The 14,475-nt window shown below is 44.5% G+C and overlaps 2 protein-coding genes across 7 annotated transcripts in view; both read left to right on the forward strand.

The window, feature by feature from the left end:
* LOC118120114 (abl interactor 2-like) overlaps positions 1 to 14,475 on the forward strand; it is an 882,953-nt gene that overhangs the window by 544,408 nt on the left and 324,070 nt on the right. The gene's annotated exons all lie outside the window — the stretch shown is intronic.
* The window catches only part of ttn.2 (titin, tandem duplicate 2), a 181,170-nt gene that overhangs the window by 2,420 nt on the left and 164,275 nt on the right, over positions 1 to 14,475 (forward strand). Inside the window, 25 exon segments of the mRNA XM_047342567.1 lie at positions 1,734 to 1,837; positions 2,165 to 2,368; positions 3,461 to 3,748; positions 3,848 to 3,942; positions 4,474 to 4,685; positions 4,767 to 4,842; positions 5,334 to 5,525; positions 5,845 to 6,105; positions 6,200 to 6,313; positions 6,947 to 7,183; positions 7,451 to 7,510; positions 8,285 to 8,543; positions 9,078 to 9,144; positions 9,245 to 9,442; positions 9,635 to 9,777; positions 9,895 to 10,043; positions 10,131 to 10,358; positions 10,744 to 10,985; positions 11,183 to 11,403; positions 11,490 to 11,658; positions 11,736 to 11,912; positions 12,031 to 12,717; positions 12,719 to 13,725; positions 13,811 to 14,092; positions 14,177 to 14,443. Of these exon segments, the coding sequence (XP_047198523.1) occupies positions 1,747 to 1,837; positions 2,165 to 2,368; positions 3,461 to 3,748; positions 3,848 to 3,942; positions 4,474 to 4,685; positions 4,767 to 4,842; positions 5,334 to 5,525; positions 5,845 to 6,105; positions 6,200 to 6,313; positions 6,947 to 7,183; positions 7,451 to 7,510; positions 8,285 to 8,543; positions 9,078 to 9,144; positions 9,245 to 9,442; positions 9,635 to 9,777; positions 9,895 to 10,043; positions 10,131 to 10,358; positions 10,744 to 10,985; positions 11,183 to 11,403; positions 11,490 to 11,658; positions 11,736 to 11,912; positions 12,031 to 12,717; positions 12,719 to 13,725; positions 13,811 to 14,092; positions 14,177 to 14,443 (5,926 nt within the window). The 5' untranslated portion in view covers positions 1,734 to 1,746.

Below are 14,475 nucleotides of genomic sequence, written 5' to 3' on the forward strand. Positions count from 1 at the left end.
ACCAAACAGGAAGTGGAATTAAAACAAAGCTGCTGCTGTTTGATGATTTTATTTTGAAATGATAATGAGTTTGCTTAACTGTTTTTTTTACCTGATGTTTAAAAATGTGAAACAAATCCAGTTATTAAAAAAATATGAACCAGAAATCTAAATATATTTTTAATGTACCTAACCCATTTTTAACCTTCTTTAAAAAAAAATTTGTTTTCATAAATTCATCTACCATCAAAAATAGTTTAAACATTTTAAGTAAAAGTTGTTTTAAAGGTCCAGTGTGTAAGATTCATGTGAAATTAATCTATTGGCAGAAACTGAATATAAAATAATCCTAGTGATGTTTTCACTAGTGTTTTTCATCTAATTGTACAAATTGTTGTTTTCTTTACTCTAGAATGGACCTTTTATATTTAAATACTTTATAATAACATACTTTATATTTAAATACTTTATATGTACATCGAGAGCAGGTCCTCTCTATGGAGGCAGCCATGTTTTTTACAGTAGCCCAGACTGGACAAACTAAACCTTTTGAGTTTTTATGACGACTGAATCTACCACAGGTTCTCTGTCATGTTTGGAAGGGGGGGGGGGTATTCAGCTGCAACATGACACTTCACCACCAGATGTCACTACATTCTACACACTGAACCTTTAAACTCGAGACTCTTGAGTCTGAGGTGAAACAGGTGTTGTAATCTGTCGCTGGTTTTATCACCAGACCCAGCGGAGCCTGGAGCCCCCCCCCCCCAGCAGGTCAAAGGTCAAGGAAACAGCCGGACGTCACTTTTAGTTCTTAACTTATGTTCTATACATTTTAAAGGACCAGTACAGGCTTATTTTACACAAATAACTAGAGAGTATATTAACATTGTATTTAATACAATTTTAAATATTAGTTATGTGTATTATGTACTACTAACCAAATCTTTAAGATGTATTGAATACATTTAAAAAGTATTTAATATTTAAAATATACTTTTTTTTTTTCTTTCTTTTAATTCTTTAAATATATTTATAGAAAAAACATTTAAAAAAAATGAATGAATTTCATTCTTCATTAAAGTTTTATTATGAGCCTGGGTGATGACATCATGAGCAGGTCATGTTGGTGTTTCCCCGTCATCACGTGTTGGCGATGAGGTCGTCTCTGATGAAGTGCTCATGAGCAAACATTAACATGTGGCTCTGCTGTGGTTACTGACTCACCTGGCTCATGATGTCACAGTGACGGTTGGTTCATAGGACATGAACAGTTTTTATTGCTCTGGATCTTTGACCTTTGACCTTTGACCCAGCTCCAGTCCTCAGGTTCTCAGCCGCTCGCTTCTTCTTCTTTTAGTCACAGTGATTCTGATAAATGCTGTTGTGAAATGTTTTTGTTCAGAATAAAACATCCTGCGACTTATTACTGATGAAGTATCTCATGTTTATTCTTACATTTTTCAGTTCAGCTCTAAATTAAGACGAAAACAGTCAAATCTGTTTATTTCTAGGTTCATGTTGGTTCTGGGTTTTGATTCAGTTGTGTTTTTTACTCTGGATTTATATTTAAATGTTTTTTGTATATGAACATTTGTGTGTTGATTAATTTTTTTAATGTTTCCTGTGGGAATAAAATAGATTTTAGTTTGAATTAAACTGGAACTTTAATTAAATCATCTTTTACATTAACATGATATAATGAATGAGTCAGTTTTTGACCCTGTGTCTTTTTGTCTCTTGTCTCGTCGCAGGGTGCCGACCATCATGTCAACACAGGCGCCGACATTTACACAGCCGCTCCAGAGCGTCGTGGCACTAGAGGGTAGTGCCGCGACGTTCGAGGCTCGAGTTAGTGGTAAGAAGAAACTTCACGACTCGACTGACTGGTTTTATTCCAGAACTTTCATGTCCTGTAAACTTTTAGATTTGATTTAATCTTTCATAAAAGTCTGGTACCAGACCAGCTGAGTCCAGGATAAATATGAAAATCAAACATTGTAAAATCATGGATTTAGTGTAAGTGCTTTATTTGTATGAAGGTAAATTTTGCTCTTGTTGTTCTTCCTTTTGATAAAGCTAGGCTAACACTTTCCCCCCGCTTCCAGTCTTTGTGCTAAGCTAAATGTCCTGGATCAACCCGGGACTCAGATCTGTGGGTTCTCAACGTTTCTTCTCTCTGCAGGTTCTCCAGTTCCTGAGGTGAGCTGGTTCCGTGATGGCCAGGTTCTTTCCGCTGCTGCTCTGCCCGGCGTTCAGATCTCGTTCAGCGACGGCCGCGCTGTTCTGAGGATCCCCGCTGTGACTGCCGCACACAGCGGAAGATTTTCCATCAGAGCCACCAATGGTGCTGGACAAGCCACAAGCACAGCTGAGCTCCTGGTTACAGGTGAGACCTTTAAACTCCTGGTCACAGGTGAGACCTCAGGTAGTTTAACTCCTGGTTACAGGTGAGACCTTTAAACTCCTGGTCACAGGTGAGACCTCAGGTAGTTTAACTCCTGGTCACAGGTGAGATCTCAGGTAGTTTAACTCCTGGTCACAGGTGAGACCTCAGGTAGTTTAACTCCTGGTTACAGGTGAGACCTCAGGTAGTTTAACTCCTGGTCACAGGTGAGATCTCAGGTAGTTTAACTCCTGGTCACAGGTGAGACCTCAGGTAGTTTAACTCCTGGTTACAGGTGAGACCTCAGGTAGTTTAACTCCTGGTTACAGGTGAGACCTCAGGTAGTTTAACTCCTGGTCACAGGTGAGACCTCAGGTAGTTTAACTCCTGGTTACAGGTGAGACCTCAGGTAGTTTAACTCCTGGTCACATGTAGTAAAAGTTGTGTCTGGAAACAGTCTTTGTGTGTCTCAGTCTAATTTTAGCTGCTGTCAGCTGCTGGTTGAAGTCTGTTACTTTATCCAGTGATAAAACTAGATGCAGCTGCTGCAGCATAACTTTCCTTAAGAGGAGTCTCTGGATTATTAAGTGATGAAGAAGCTGAACCAGCGATAATCTCGTGACCAAGTCCTGATTTAAAATGTCAATGAGATGATAATAAACCAGCTTCAGGTCGGAGGTCAAACCAGACTGTTACTGGTGTATCTTTATTCTCACGTTTGCATCTTTCAGTCCTGGTGTGTGAGGAGCATCATGAAAGTCAAGCAAACCTTAATTTAAGTGAAGCTGAAATGACCTGACAAGGGAAAATAAAGTGGGAATCTTTTCTTAGATTGTAAAATGAAAATCTTTTAGTTTTCGAGTGCAGGCGTTAAAAACCAGTGACGTTTGTTACTTTAAAGACTTAATTTAGATTCAACATGTTTCTATGCTGATTTTAAGTGCAGTATAATTATCGATTTTCTCTTGGTAAAATAAACACATATTTCTCCTCTTTTAAATCTTGGAACTACAGGACACTGAAATAAATAGTTTTTTCTCGTAACAGCATAAGCTCATTAAAACCCGGCTGACGAGACGTATGTTGTATTTTCAGCGGAGACGGCGCCTCCGAACTTCGTTCAGAGACTGCAGAGCTCCACAGTGAGACAGGGCAGCCAGGTGAGGCTGGACATCCGAGTCACAGGTATTCCACCACCTGTGGTGAAGTTCTACAGGGAGGGAGCAGAGATCCAGAGCTCTGCCGACTTCAGGATCCTCCAGGAGGGAGACCTGTACAGTCTGCTCATAGCTGAGGCCTTCCCAGAGGATTCTGGGACGTATTCTGTGACCGCCACTAACAGCAGCGGACGGGCCACATCCACTGCTGAGCTGCTGGTTCAGGGTGAGGACCTCAGCTTTCAATCTTTTTTAAATGTGTCTGAGAGTAATGTTGGTTTTGGATCCAGATCAGCCTGAACCTGTGTGTGTGTGTGTCCTGCAGGTGAAGAAGCTGTACCGACAAAGAAAACCAAGATGATTGTGTCCACATCTCAGATGGCGACTTCCCAGACCAGTTCCCAGACCAGAGTGCAGAGGGTGAGACAGAACAAATACAACCACGACCAACAGCTTCCACAACATTGATCTGTTTTCCACCACGTGAATTCTGGCTGATGAACTGGTTTCATCAGGATTTTTAGAACCTCGGTGATACTCAGTGAACCAACAGGTCTGAGAGGAACCATTTCAATCAGGTCTCTCTTCACAACCTGACATGACACTGATGTCGCCACAGTTTCACTTTACAACCTGAACCAATTCATTTAGGTGAAAACTCTCGGTTTCAAATCAAACCAGAAGCAGTTTCCTGTTGGTGGAAAAGATTTTTCAGTAAAACCTGATTCTCATGTAAAGTTACCACAGGTCTGGACTTTCTATCACAGATTTTTATTCTCTTTAGTTTATTATTAATGTGATATATAAAATATTGAAGTCTACTCTATGTGAATTTTATTTTTATGTCAGAATCAAACGCAGTGTGAAGAATCTTTGCTAAAAACACAAAAAACTATTTCAGAAATGTTTATATATAATATAAAATGCATGTCTGTGTATGTTCCTCCTCAGAAGATGGAGGCGAGTTTCCAGGCCACCGCCATGGAGATGCACGTTGAAGGAGGAATGATGACTCAGCATTTGGCTCACAAAACCCCCCCACGGGTTCCCCCGAAACCGACCTCCAGGTCCCCGCCGTCCCTTGTTTCCAAGGTGACCGGAGGACGTCAGCAGTCGCCTTCACCAGTCAGACACGTGAAGGGGCCGACGCCCACAGCTGTCAGGTACGACTGCGGAGTCAGACACATGTTGATGTGATGAAGAAAGAGACCAGGTTTTACAAACTGTCTTTGTGTTGTCTGCAGATCCATGTCTCCCTCGACCCGACTGTCGGTCTCCCCCATCAGACCCGTCAAGTCGCCCTTAATGACCAGGAAACAGGTGAGAGCTTTAATCATGTGAAACATCAGGGTCCCAACAAATCCTCCTCAAACTAATAATGACGTCACTTCTGTCGCCGTCCGCTTGAATCTTAAGGGTCAAATGTTTAAGCTTCGAGCTCACCTGGTAGAGCGGCTACGCCTCATCTGGAGCGGCCCGGGTTCGATTCCGACCCGCGGCCCTGTGCTGCATGTCTTCCCCCACTCTGTCGGGCCCCCTTCACAGCTTTCTCTCTGTCCTCTCCAAATAAAAATTATAAAAAATGTAAAACTGTTTACGCCTATTGAGGTAAAATCTAAATTTGAACACGTTAAAAACATCAGATCCTGTTTCATGAAGCTGTTTTTACCCTCTGTCGTTTTGACTGGTGCTTCTTCTTCCTGTCATCTCTTCTTCTGCAGTGGTTTGATGTCACCTGACAGGAACGATAGCTCCCCCTGCTGCTTGGACAGAGACATACACTGACTAACTTTTTGTGCCTCTTCTCTTAGTTGGCCACCGCTGCAGAGGTCCTGCCTCCCTGGAAACAAGGAGGCTATGTGTCTGAGGCTGCCTACGCCAGTATGACCAGTATGACCAGTATGAGCAGTATGAGCAGTATGAGCACTAAGAGCAGTGTCAGCAGCGCCACCCAGCTGCACATGGAGAAACACTGGGAGCAGCAGGTCACCGCCACCAGAGAGGTGAGAGCGCTGGAGTCTGTTGGAAGCAGCACGAATAATGAGAACTGCTGAACGTATATTTAAGCTTCACTGCAGGTTTGACACAACTGGTCTTTTGTTTTTCACCTTAAAGGAGACATTTGATCATTTTTCAGTTTTCCTCATCAGAAAACAGCTGCTGTCACTGAACATCTGTTTCTTCTCTGATGTTGTGATGCCTGTTGTCATGGCGACAGAGCTGCTGATTGTTTCTTCAATAATCACTGGGTTTCTTTGTTCGAGTGTCTCATCGCTGTCCATGGATGTCCTGAGATCTATGTGCTGCTTGATGTGTCCTCAGGCTGAGGGAGGGATAAAAGCTGGGGCGGTGGCCACGGTGATGGCCGCCGTTGACCTCGCTCGTGTCCGCCAGCCTGTGCATGCCGAGGGCGGTCGGGCTGAAGAGGAGGAGGAGGAGGAGGAGGAGGAGGAGGCAGTCGAGGTGAAGACGAAGCAACAGGCGGTTGCAGAGAAACAAATAGTCATAGTGAAAACAGCGGCTGCTGAAGCAGCGCCACCGCCACCTGTCACTGTGACGTCAGAGCAGGTCCAGGTGTCACAGGTCCGAGCAGTTAACTGTTGTCATGATATCTGATATAAATACTGATCAGAGTCTCAGCTCTTTAACCGATCAATAAACTCTGTTGTTGCTCTAGATTCAGAGAACAACAGAACTCTCCCCCCTCGTGGACACCGGTGTGTCCCTGTCCCCAGTTCCTCATTTCACAGTTTCTAAAGTTTCTGTCCCCAAACCTGAACAGAGCCCTGAGGTAAGGAGCGGCGCCGCTGGCCCGCCCACCGCCGCCTTCCAGAAACCTCCATTTCATCCTTAACACACACACACGGGTTTGATGCTCCTCACAACTTCACCTCATCCTAAAACCTCTCATCGTGTTTCTCCCGCCGAGTCACAGCAGTGTCACAAACATCCACTCTGGAAGAACAGGAAGGTCAAACAACAACCGATTGTTAATTCAACTTCTCTCCATCCTGAAGTTACTGATTCAGAGGATTGTAACTTTAATGTCTGACTCTGTGTCATGTTACAGCAGCTAACAGATAACAAGTAAAACCAGAAACGCCTGGAAAGTGATAAAGATGCATTATAAATTATAGGAAATATCAAAATAGATATACACAATATAAACCGAATTTAAAAGGATTGTATAAGATATGAAACAGTATAGATTAGTTAAAGGAATTTGAAAACATCAGACGTCACATTTATAATTTTACTGTCATAACGGTGTAGAAGGGGGCGTGTCAGGAGGGCGTGGCCTTCCAGTTTCCAGACGTGTGTCGACGACCCTGCTGCGACTAACTCAACATGATTCCTCACGTTTCCTCGTGAACATCAGTTTGTTTGTGACGATGGTTGATGCTGTTGTCGTTGACTCGGTCAGGTGTCCATCGCCGGCTCTGCCATCGCCACGCTGCAGAAGGAGTTATCCTCCCACACCCCCCCCAGACACATCATCAAGCCCGTCAAGTCTCCCAGTCCGTCTCGCAGGAAGGTGGAGGTGCGAGTGGCACCGGAGCCCCTCCCCCCGCCGTTCAAAGACATCCGATTTCACAGTCAGGTTGAGGTGGGCGGGGCTTACGCAGTCGGCGAGGAGGAGTTTGAGGAATGGGAGCCTCAGGTTGGTCTGTCGCCCCCTATGATGTCATCCCCCCTTCACTTCCTCCATTTTAACCCAGTGTGGACTGTCACCTGCGCCCCCCCCTCCCCTCACCAGCCAATCACACGCTGCCCTCATGAAGAATCCTTTTCCTCTTCTTCCTGTCTTCACCTGTTGACCCCTCCATCCTCAGCAGGTTTTAACCCCCCTTCATATTCACAGAATGTCTCCGCTGACGAACGCTGCCTGGTTTCATGACGTCTGACTCGTGTTGTTGTTTTTCCTCAGGAGGCGGCTGCGGTGCCCACCAGAGCTCAGGAGCCCGTCGTCCCTCCGGCTCTTGTTGCTGTAAGTACACTTCGCTGTCCACTTCCTGTCCACTTCCTGTCCACTTCCTGTCTCCTTCCTGCAAAATAAAACTACTGTCAATCAGCAGGTCACAGTTGACTTTATTCACGACCATCCCATAAGAGAGATCAACATCTCTGCATTGGGATCAGTACATTTTATACAACAATGAAGAAAATTAGTTTCCAGTGGTGGAAAGTATATTTATACAAGTATTTGAGTAGAATTTGAGGCCCTTGTACTTGAGTATTTCAATTTTCTACTTCTACTACATTACAGCAGGAAATATTGTACTTTTCACTGAACTATATTTTTGTGCTTGTTACAATAAGTAATTCAAATCAGCTCCAACTGTAAAAATACGGCTGAAGCGTTGATGACTCAGGATTAATGATCTGATCAAATAAACTTTTCATCAGATCCTGACTGATATGGATTTTTGGGGCCGACACCGACATTAGGGAGTAAAACATTTTGATACTGTATATCAGCTGATATTGTAAGTTGTCGGTATGAGTTAAACCTTAAACTTTACTATAAATAACTATTAATAAAAAAGGTAAAATATAAACAAATCTTTTCTGCATTGTTAATTCTGTAAAATAATTTTTTTTTTTATGTTATTGATGCTGAAAGTGATGCGTCTGTAACATTTTAAATGACCACCTGATAAAACGCTCACTCTACTTTATATGTTAATTACATTTTCCTTTTGTGCTTTGACTGAAATGAACTATCCGAGTACTTGTCTGAAGTGTCGCTGTCTGTGTTCAGGGCCTGAAGAATGTGACCGTGACCGAGGGCGAGTCCTTGACCCTGGAGTGTCAGATCAGCGGTCAGCCTGCTCCTGCCATCATGTGGTTCAGAGAGGACTACAAGATCGAGAGCTCCATCGATTTTCAGATCAGCTACGAGAGTGGATTCGCCCGGCTGGTGATCCGCGAGGCGTTCGCTGAAGACAGCGGCCGCTTCACCTGCACCGCCACCAGCGAGGCGGGAACAGTCAGCACCTCCTGCTACCTGCTCGTCCAAGGTAACAACGACCCCCGAACAACTTCAAACTTTGTCAGCTCATATCTCTTACTTAGGATTGGAGAAACATGAAATGTTGGTTTTTGTGTTTCTCATGTGACCAAATCATCTTGAAAAATGTCATTAATATCTGTGATGGTGTGATGATGTGACTCTGAATCACTTTATCAGTTTCTCCTGAATTATTCTATAAGATTAAAATGTTATGAATCAATCAATAAACGTAACCTGCTGGTGAAACCTGGATTTAGAAAACTGAAAAATATGTATAAACTGTGTCAGTGTTTAAAGCGCGGCAGGAAAAACAATTTTTTAATTTGCATGTTTGCATGTTGTAGCCCATTGATCAACATGTGTGACTAAAACCTGTTGATTCTTATGTGTACAAAAGGTCACCACATGAAAGTAATGCACTAAAATATAAACAGACGTGGTTTTGACCGAGATAGATTCATGTCTGAATTGATTATCAATTTTCATTTTGGAGGTTAACTTCAGGTTTTATAAAGTTATCAACATTTACTCTCTGTTTTAGTGTCAGAAGAAATCGAGAGTAGAGAGGAGACGGCTGTGTCTGAAATCGACGTCACACAAGAGAAAATGTGAGTATAAATCATATCTACATATATAAAAAGATCACAGTAATATTCCTGTTGAGTTTCCACAGGTGCAGATTGTGATGGAGCTGTTTCTTCTCGTCAGTGTTGCCGTAGAGACAAAGGAACAGATGGTGGCAGAGGTGACGACAGGAGAGTCTGCTGCTCCCTTCTTCATCAAGAAACCCAGCGTTCAGAAGCTGGTGGAGGGAGGAAGCGTCGTCTTCGAATGTCAAGTCGGAGGAAACCCCAAACCTCACATCATCTGGAAGAAGAGCGGCGTGCCGCTCACCACTGGATACAGGTACAGAGCTTCTGTGCAGACACGTCACGGAAACCTTTCAGAACCTGGCTTCAGCACCAAAGTCCAGCTCATGGTTCACGTTTGATCACGTGACAATGACAGACAAATCAAATCCACCGAAATGTCCGATTTCAGGATTTCTTCTCTCTGATGTTTCCTGATCACAACTGTTGTTTTGATTTTTCCCATCAGATACAAAGTCGCCTACAAGAAGGAGACTGGAGCATGCAGACTGGAGATCTCCATGACCTTTGCTGATGATGCTGGAGAATACTCCATCTTTGCCAAGAATACTCATGGAGAAGCCTCAGCCTCCGCCACTCTGCTGGAGGAAGGTATCAGCATCCTCTTTTTCTCCATGCAGGGATTTTTGATTTCCTGAAAAATTAATTTGAATTAACAGAATCTTTGTTGGACCAGGGGCTCAGTGTTTTTTTCATCTATGTTTACAGAGGAATATGACGCTTATATGAAGCAGCTTGACGTGACATATAAAACTGAAGTGACAACGACAGTGGTCCAGGAGCCCTCTGTGGTCGTGAGTCAATACGAGATGGAACAGAGGAGAGTGACAACCCCCATGAGCTTCGTCTCAGAAACAGTACGTTCTCTCTAAACCTTCAGAGTTCTGTGATAACAAGAGAAGTGTCTCCCCAGCTTGTATTTAATGTGAAACATTTTTCTGCAGGAATTCCTCGTTTCAGCCTTTGAAGAGAGGATTATTCACGAGATTGAATTGCGTATCATGAGGATCACCTACAGTGAGCTGGTGACGGAGGATGGAGAGCTGACGGTGACTGTGGAAGAGGAGGAAGCAATGCTGCCGGCCTTCGACACGCCGGTCAAAAACTACAGAATCGTGGAGGCAATGGGCGTCACTTTCCACTGCAAGATGGCTGGAACACCACTGCCAAAGGTGCGGAGTAGAATATGTTGCCAACCACGAGCAATGTTATCATTGTCTAATATTTGCAGTTTTCTGCCTTTGTGGCTCCCACTTTTAGTTACTTTGCTAATGTTGCTGCAGGCTTCCTCCACTGACTGTTCAACATTTACATTTTTAGATGATTTTAGACTACATATAATTTATACTTAATCTCATTTAATGCTACGCTCACTGAGAAAATGACTTGCACATAGTGGCCATGCCTCGAAGGCTCCTCTCAACTGGGGGCAAGTGGGATTTCTTTATGTTTAAAGATGATGATTTTACTAACAAAAGCTTAAAAACCTACATGGTACCTGATAAATAACCACAGAAGTTATGATGGTATATAAAATGATCCTTTGTCTTTTTCCAGATCGTTTGGTACAAAGACGGCCAGCGCATCAGGCCTGGGGGCCGTTACCAGATGGAGGTTCTTCAGGATGGGCGAGCCAGCCTGCGCCTGCCAGTGGTGCTGCCTGAGGATGAGGGCGTGTACACCGCCTTCGCCACCAACATGAAGGGAAATGCCGTCAGCTCTGGGAAACTCTATGTGGAGCCGTCCGGAGCTGTAACACCTCAGAGATACACACCACAGCCGGCAATGCAGAGGATCAGGTAAGTCTTAACCTTTTAGCTGGAGCATTAGCAGCTAAAGAGCCAGATCTTTTCCACAGGAGGTGGTGGACACCAAAATACAAACTGATTTAAAAAAGTTATTTAAGTATGTATAAGTTACTCCTGGCTCCAGTAATACACATTCACTATAAACCAGACTCCTGTCAACACATTTCAAACTGAAAACTCTTTCTCAGGTCCACCTCTCCTCGCTCTATGAGCCGCTCACCTGGTCGCTCTCCCAGCCGTTCTCCCGCCCGCCGTCTCGATGAGACAGATGAGGCTCAACTGGAAAGACTCTACAAACCTGTGTTTGTTCTCAAACCGTCCTCAATAAAATGCTCTGAGGGACAAACTGCCAGATTTGACTTGAAGGTTGTTGGCAGGCCCATGCCCGACACCTACTGGTTCCACAATGGTAAGAAAAACATATTTAACATATTCCAGAAATGCACCTTTATCTGTTACTTCTGCCTTTTGTAAAACCATTTATATTTTCCACAGGACAACAAGTGGTTAATGACTACACCCACAAGATCGTAGTCAAAGAAGACGGTATCCAGTCCCTGATCATTGTCCCTGCCATGCCACAAGATTCTGGAAAAGACAGTCACTCAAACTTGACTGGACGAACTTCTGTTTCTGTAAATCTGACTGTTTCTGTAAATTGACTGTAGGTCCACGGAAGTAATCCGGATCAGATCACATGACTGTTCAGCTTTGAAGGAAGTATGTCTTAATCCATCACAGTCTGTGTCTAATTTCAGATCCAGCTCGCCCTCAGTTTGTCGACAAGCTGAAGAACATCACAGTCAAACAGGGCACTCTGGTGGAGCTGGCTGTTAGAGCCATGGGAAACCCTCTGCCTGATATTGTCTGGCTGAAAAACAGTGACATCATCTCACCACACAAGCACCCACATATCAAGTATGTATCTTCAATTTTAGCTGTGAATGATTTTCTAATATGTTAAAACTGCTTTGTAAAACTGTGGAGTAGTGAATAAATGTCCTGATCAATATATTTGAATGATTATGTATTTCAGGATCGATGGTACTAAAGGAGAGGCCAAATTCCAGATCCCATCTGCTTCAGGCACAGACAGCGCCTGGTACACCGCGACAGCCATCAACAAGGCTGGTAGAGACACCACTCGCTGCAGAGTCAATGTGGAGGTGGACTTCACTGCCCCTCAAGCTGAGAGGAAGCTCATTATTACCAAAGGAACGTACAAGGCTAAGGACATTGCTCCTCCGGAGTTGGAGCCCCTTCATCTGCGATATGGTCAGGAGCAGTGGGAGGAGGGCGACCTTTACGACAAAGAGAAGCAGCAGAAACCACTGTTCAAGAAAAAGCTGACCTCTATCAGAATGAAGCGTTTCGGTCCTGCTCATTTTGAGTGCAGACTGACCCCTATTGGTGACCCCATCATGGTAGTGGAGTGGCTGCACGATGGCAAACCCCTGGCTGCTGCTAACAGGTTACGCATGGTCAATGAGTTTGGCTACTGCAGCCTTGACTATGAAGCTGCTTACGCTAGAGACAGTGGTGTCGTCACTTGCAGAGCCACAAACAAGTTCGGAGTCGACCAGACCTCGGCCACCCTGATTGTCAAGGATGAGAAGGGTCTTGTTGAGAAAGTCAGCTTCCTGAAGGCAGAAGAAGGAGCTTTCAGAATGGATGAGATGGAGCGCCAAGCTCATCAGGGAGGACCCTATGGAGTTAGTGCTGACGCATTATGAAAAGTCCAAACCTGAAATTGTTCTCGTTCCTGAACCAGCCAGAGTGCTTGAAGGCGACATTGCTCGATTCCGTTGCAGGGTGACCGGTTATCCAGCACCCAAAGTTAACTGGTACCTCAATGGACAACTTATCCGCAAAAGCAAGCGATACAGACTTTGTTATGATGGTATTTACTATTTGGAGATTGTTGACATCAAGTCCTATGACTCAGGAGAGGTCAGGGTGGTGGCAGACAATCCTTTGGGAACAACTGAGCACACAGTGAAGCTGGAAGTCCAACAGAAAGAGGACTTTAGATCTGTCCTGCGTCGTGCTCCGGAACAGAGGGCTGCCGAGGCTGCACATGAACCTGGAAGAATTGGATTTGACGTCATGAAGGTTGACCAACCTGCTGACGCTGCACAGGACAGGGAAGTTGTTAAGCTCCGTAAGACACAGAGAATCACCCACGAGAAAACCTCAGAGGAATCCGATGAACTGAAAACTAAGTTCAAGCGTAGGACAGAGGAAGGTTTCTACGAGTCCATCTCTGCTGTGGAGTTTAAGTCTCGTAGGAGAGACGAGTCTTATGAGGATCTACTGAAGAAGACCAAGGATGACTTGCTTCATCGCTTGAAAGAGAAGGAGGAGGCTGAGAGGAAGAGGCTGGAGGAACAGGGCACAGTCACCATCCCCACAATCAAACCAGAGAGGGTCCAGCTCTCCCCTAGCATGGAGGCTCCCAGGATCCTGGAACGCATCGCCAGCAAGACCGTTGCTCCAATGGATGAGGTTCGTTTCCGACTCAGAGTCGTGGGCAGACCAGAACCTGAGTGCCAGTGGTTCAAGAACGGTGTTCAGCTGGAAAAGTCAGACCGTGTTTACTGGTACTGGCCTGAGGATCATGTGTGTGAACTGGTGGTCAGAGACGTCACAGTGGAGGATTCTGCCAGCATCATGGTTAAAGCCATGAATGTTGCTGGGGAATCTTCAAGCCATGCGTTTCTGCTTGTGCAAGGTAATTATACCACTTGATACTTCTTCCATAACTTTGTCATTTTCTTTATTTGATTTCAACCATATCTTATTTTTTCTCTTTACAGCCAAAGTGGCGATTAACTTTACCCAAAACCTGACAGACACCAGTGCCAATGAGAAGGACACGATAGTCACCTTCGAGTGTGAAACCAATGAGCCTTTTGTTAAAGTCAAGTGGCTTAAGAACAACATGGAGATCTTCTCCGGAGACAAATACAGAATGCACTCGGACAGAAAGGCTCACTTCCTGTCTGTGCTGATGGTTGAAATGAAGGATGATGCCGAATACGCTTGTGTGAATATAGAAGATGAGAACATCAGGACGAGTGCAAGACTCAATGTTGAAGGTAACCTCTTCCCATCTCCCGTCTTACCTGCTCTTATTTGGGTAGTTTGGTAGATAATAGCTCTTGATGTTGTTTTTGATCTAGGCGCTGCCCTGGAGCTCATCAAACACTTGGAGAACATTGAGGTACCAGAGACCTACGCTGGAGAGTTTGAGGTTGAGCTTTCTCGTGAGGACGCTGAAGGCAGCTGGTTCTTCAAAGACAAGGAGATCTCTTCCGGCAGTAAATACATAATGTCTTCCCGCCGAGGGAGACACACCTTGTCTGTCAAGGATGTCAGAAGAGAGGACCAGGGAAAATACACCTTTGTATGTGGAGATCTGAGGACCAGTGCCTCACTGAAGATGAAATGTAAGAGAAGTTCAACCCAACCTCTGTCTTTT

Source organism: Hippoglossus stenolepis, chromosome 13 (genome assembly GCF_022539355.2).
Source record: "Hippoglossus stenolepis isolate QCI-W04-F060 chromosome 13, HSTE1.2, whole genome shotgun sequence".
NCBI lineage: Eukaryota > Metazoa > Chordata > Actinopteri > Pleuronectiformes > Pleuronectidae > Hippoglossus > Hippoglossus stenolepis.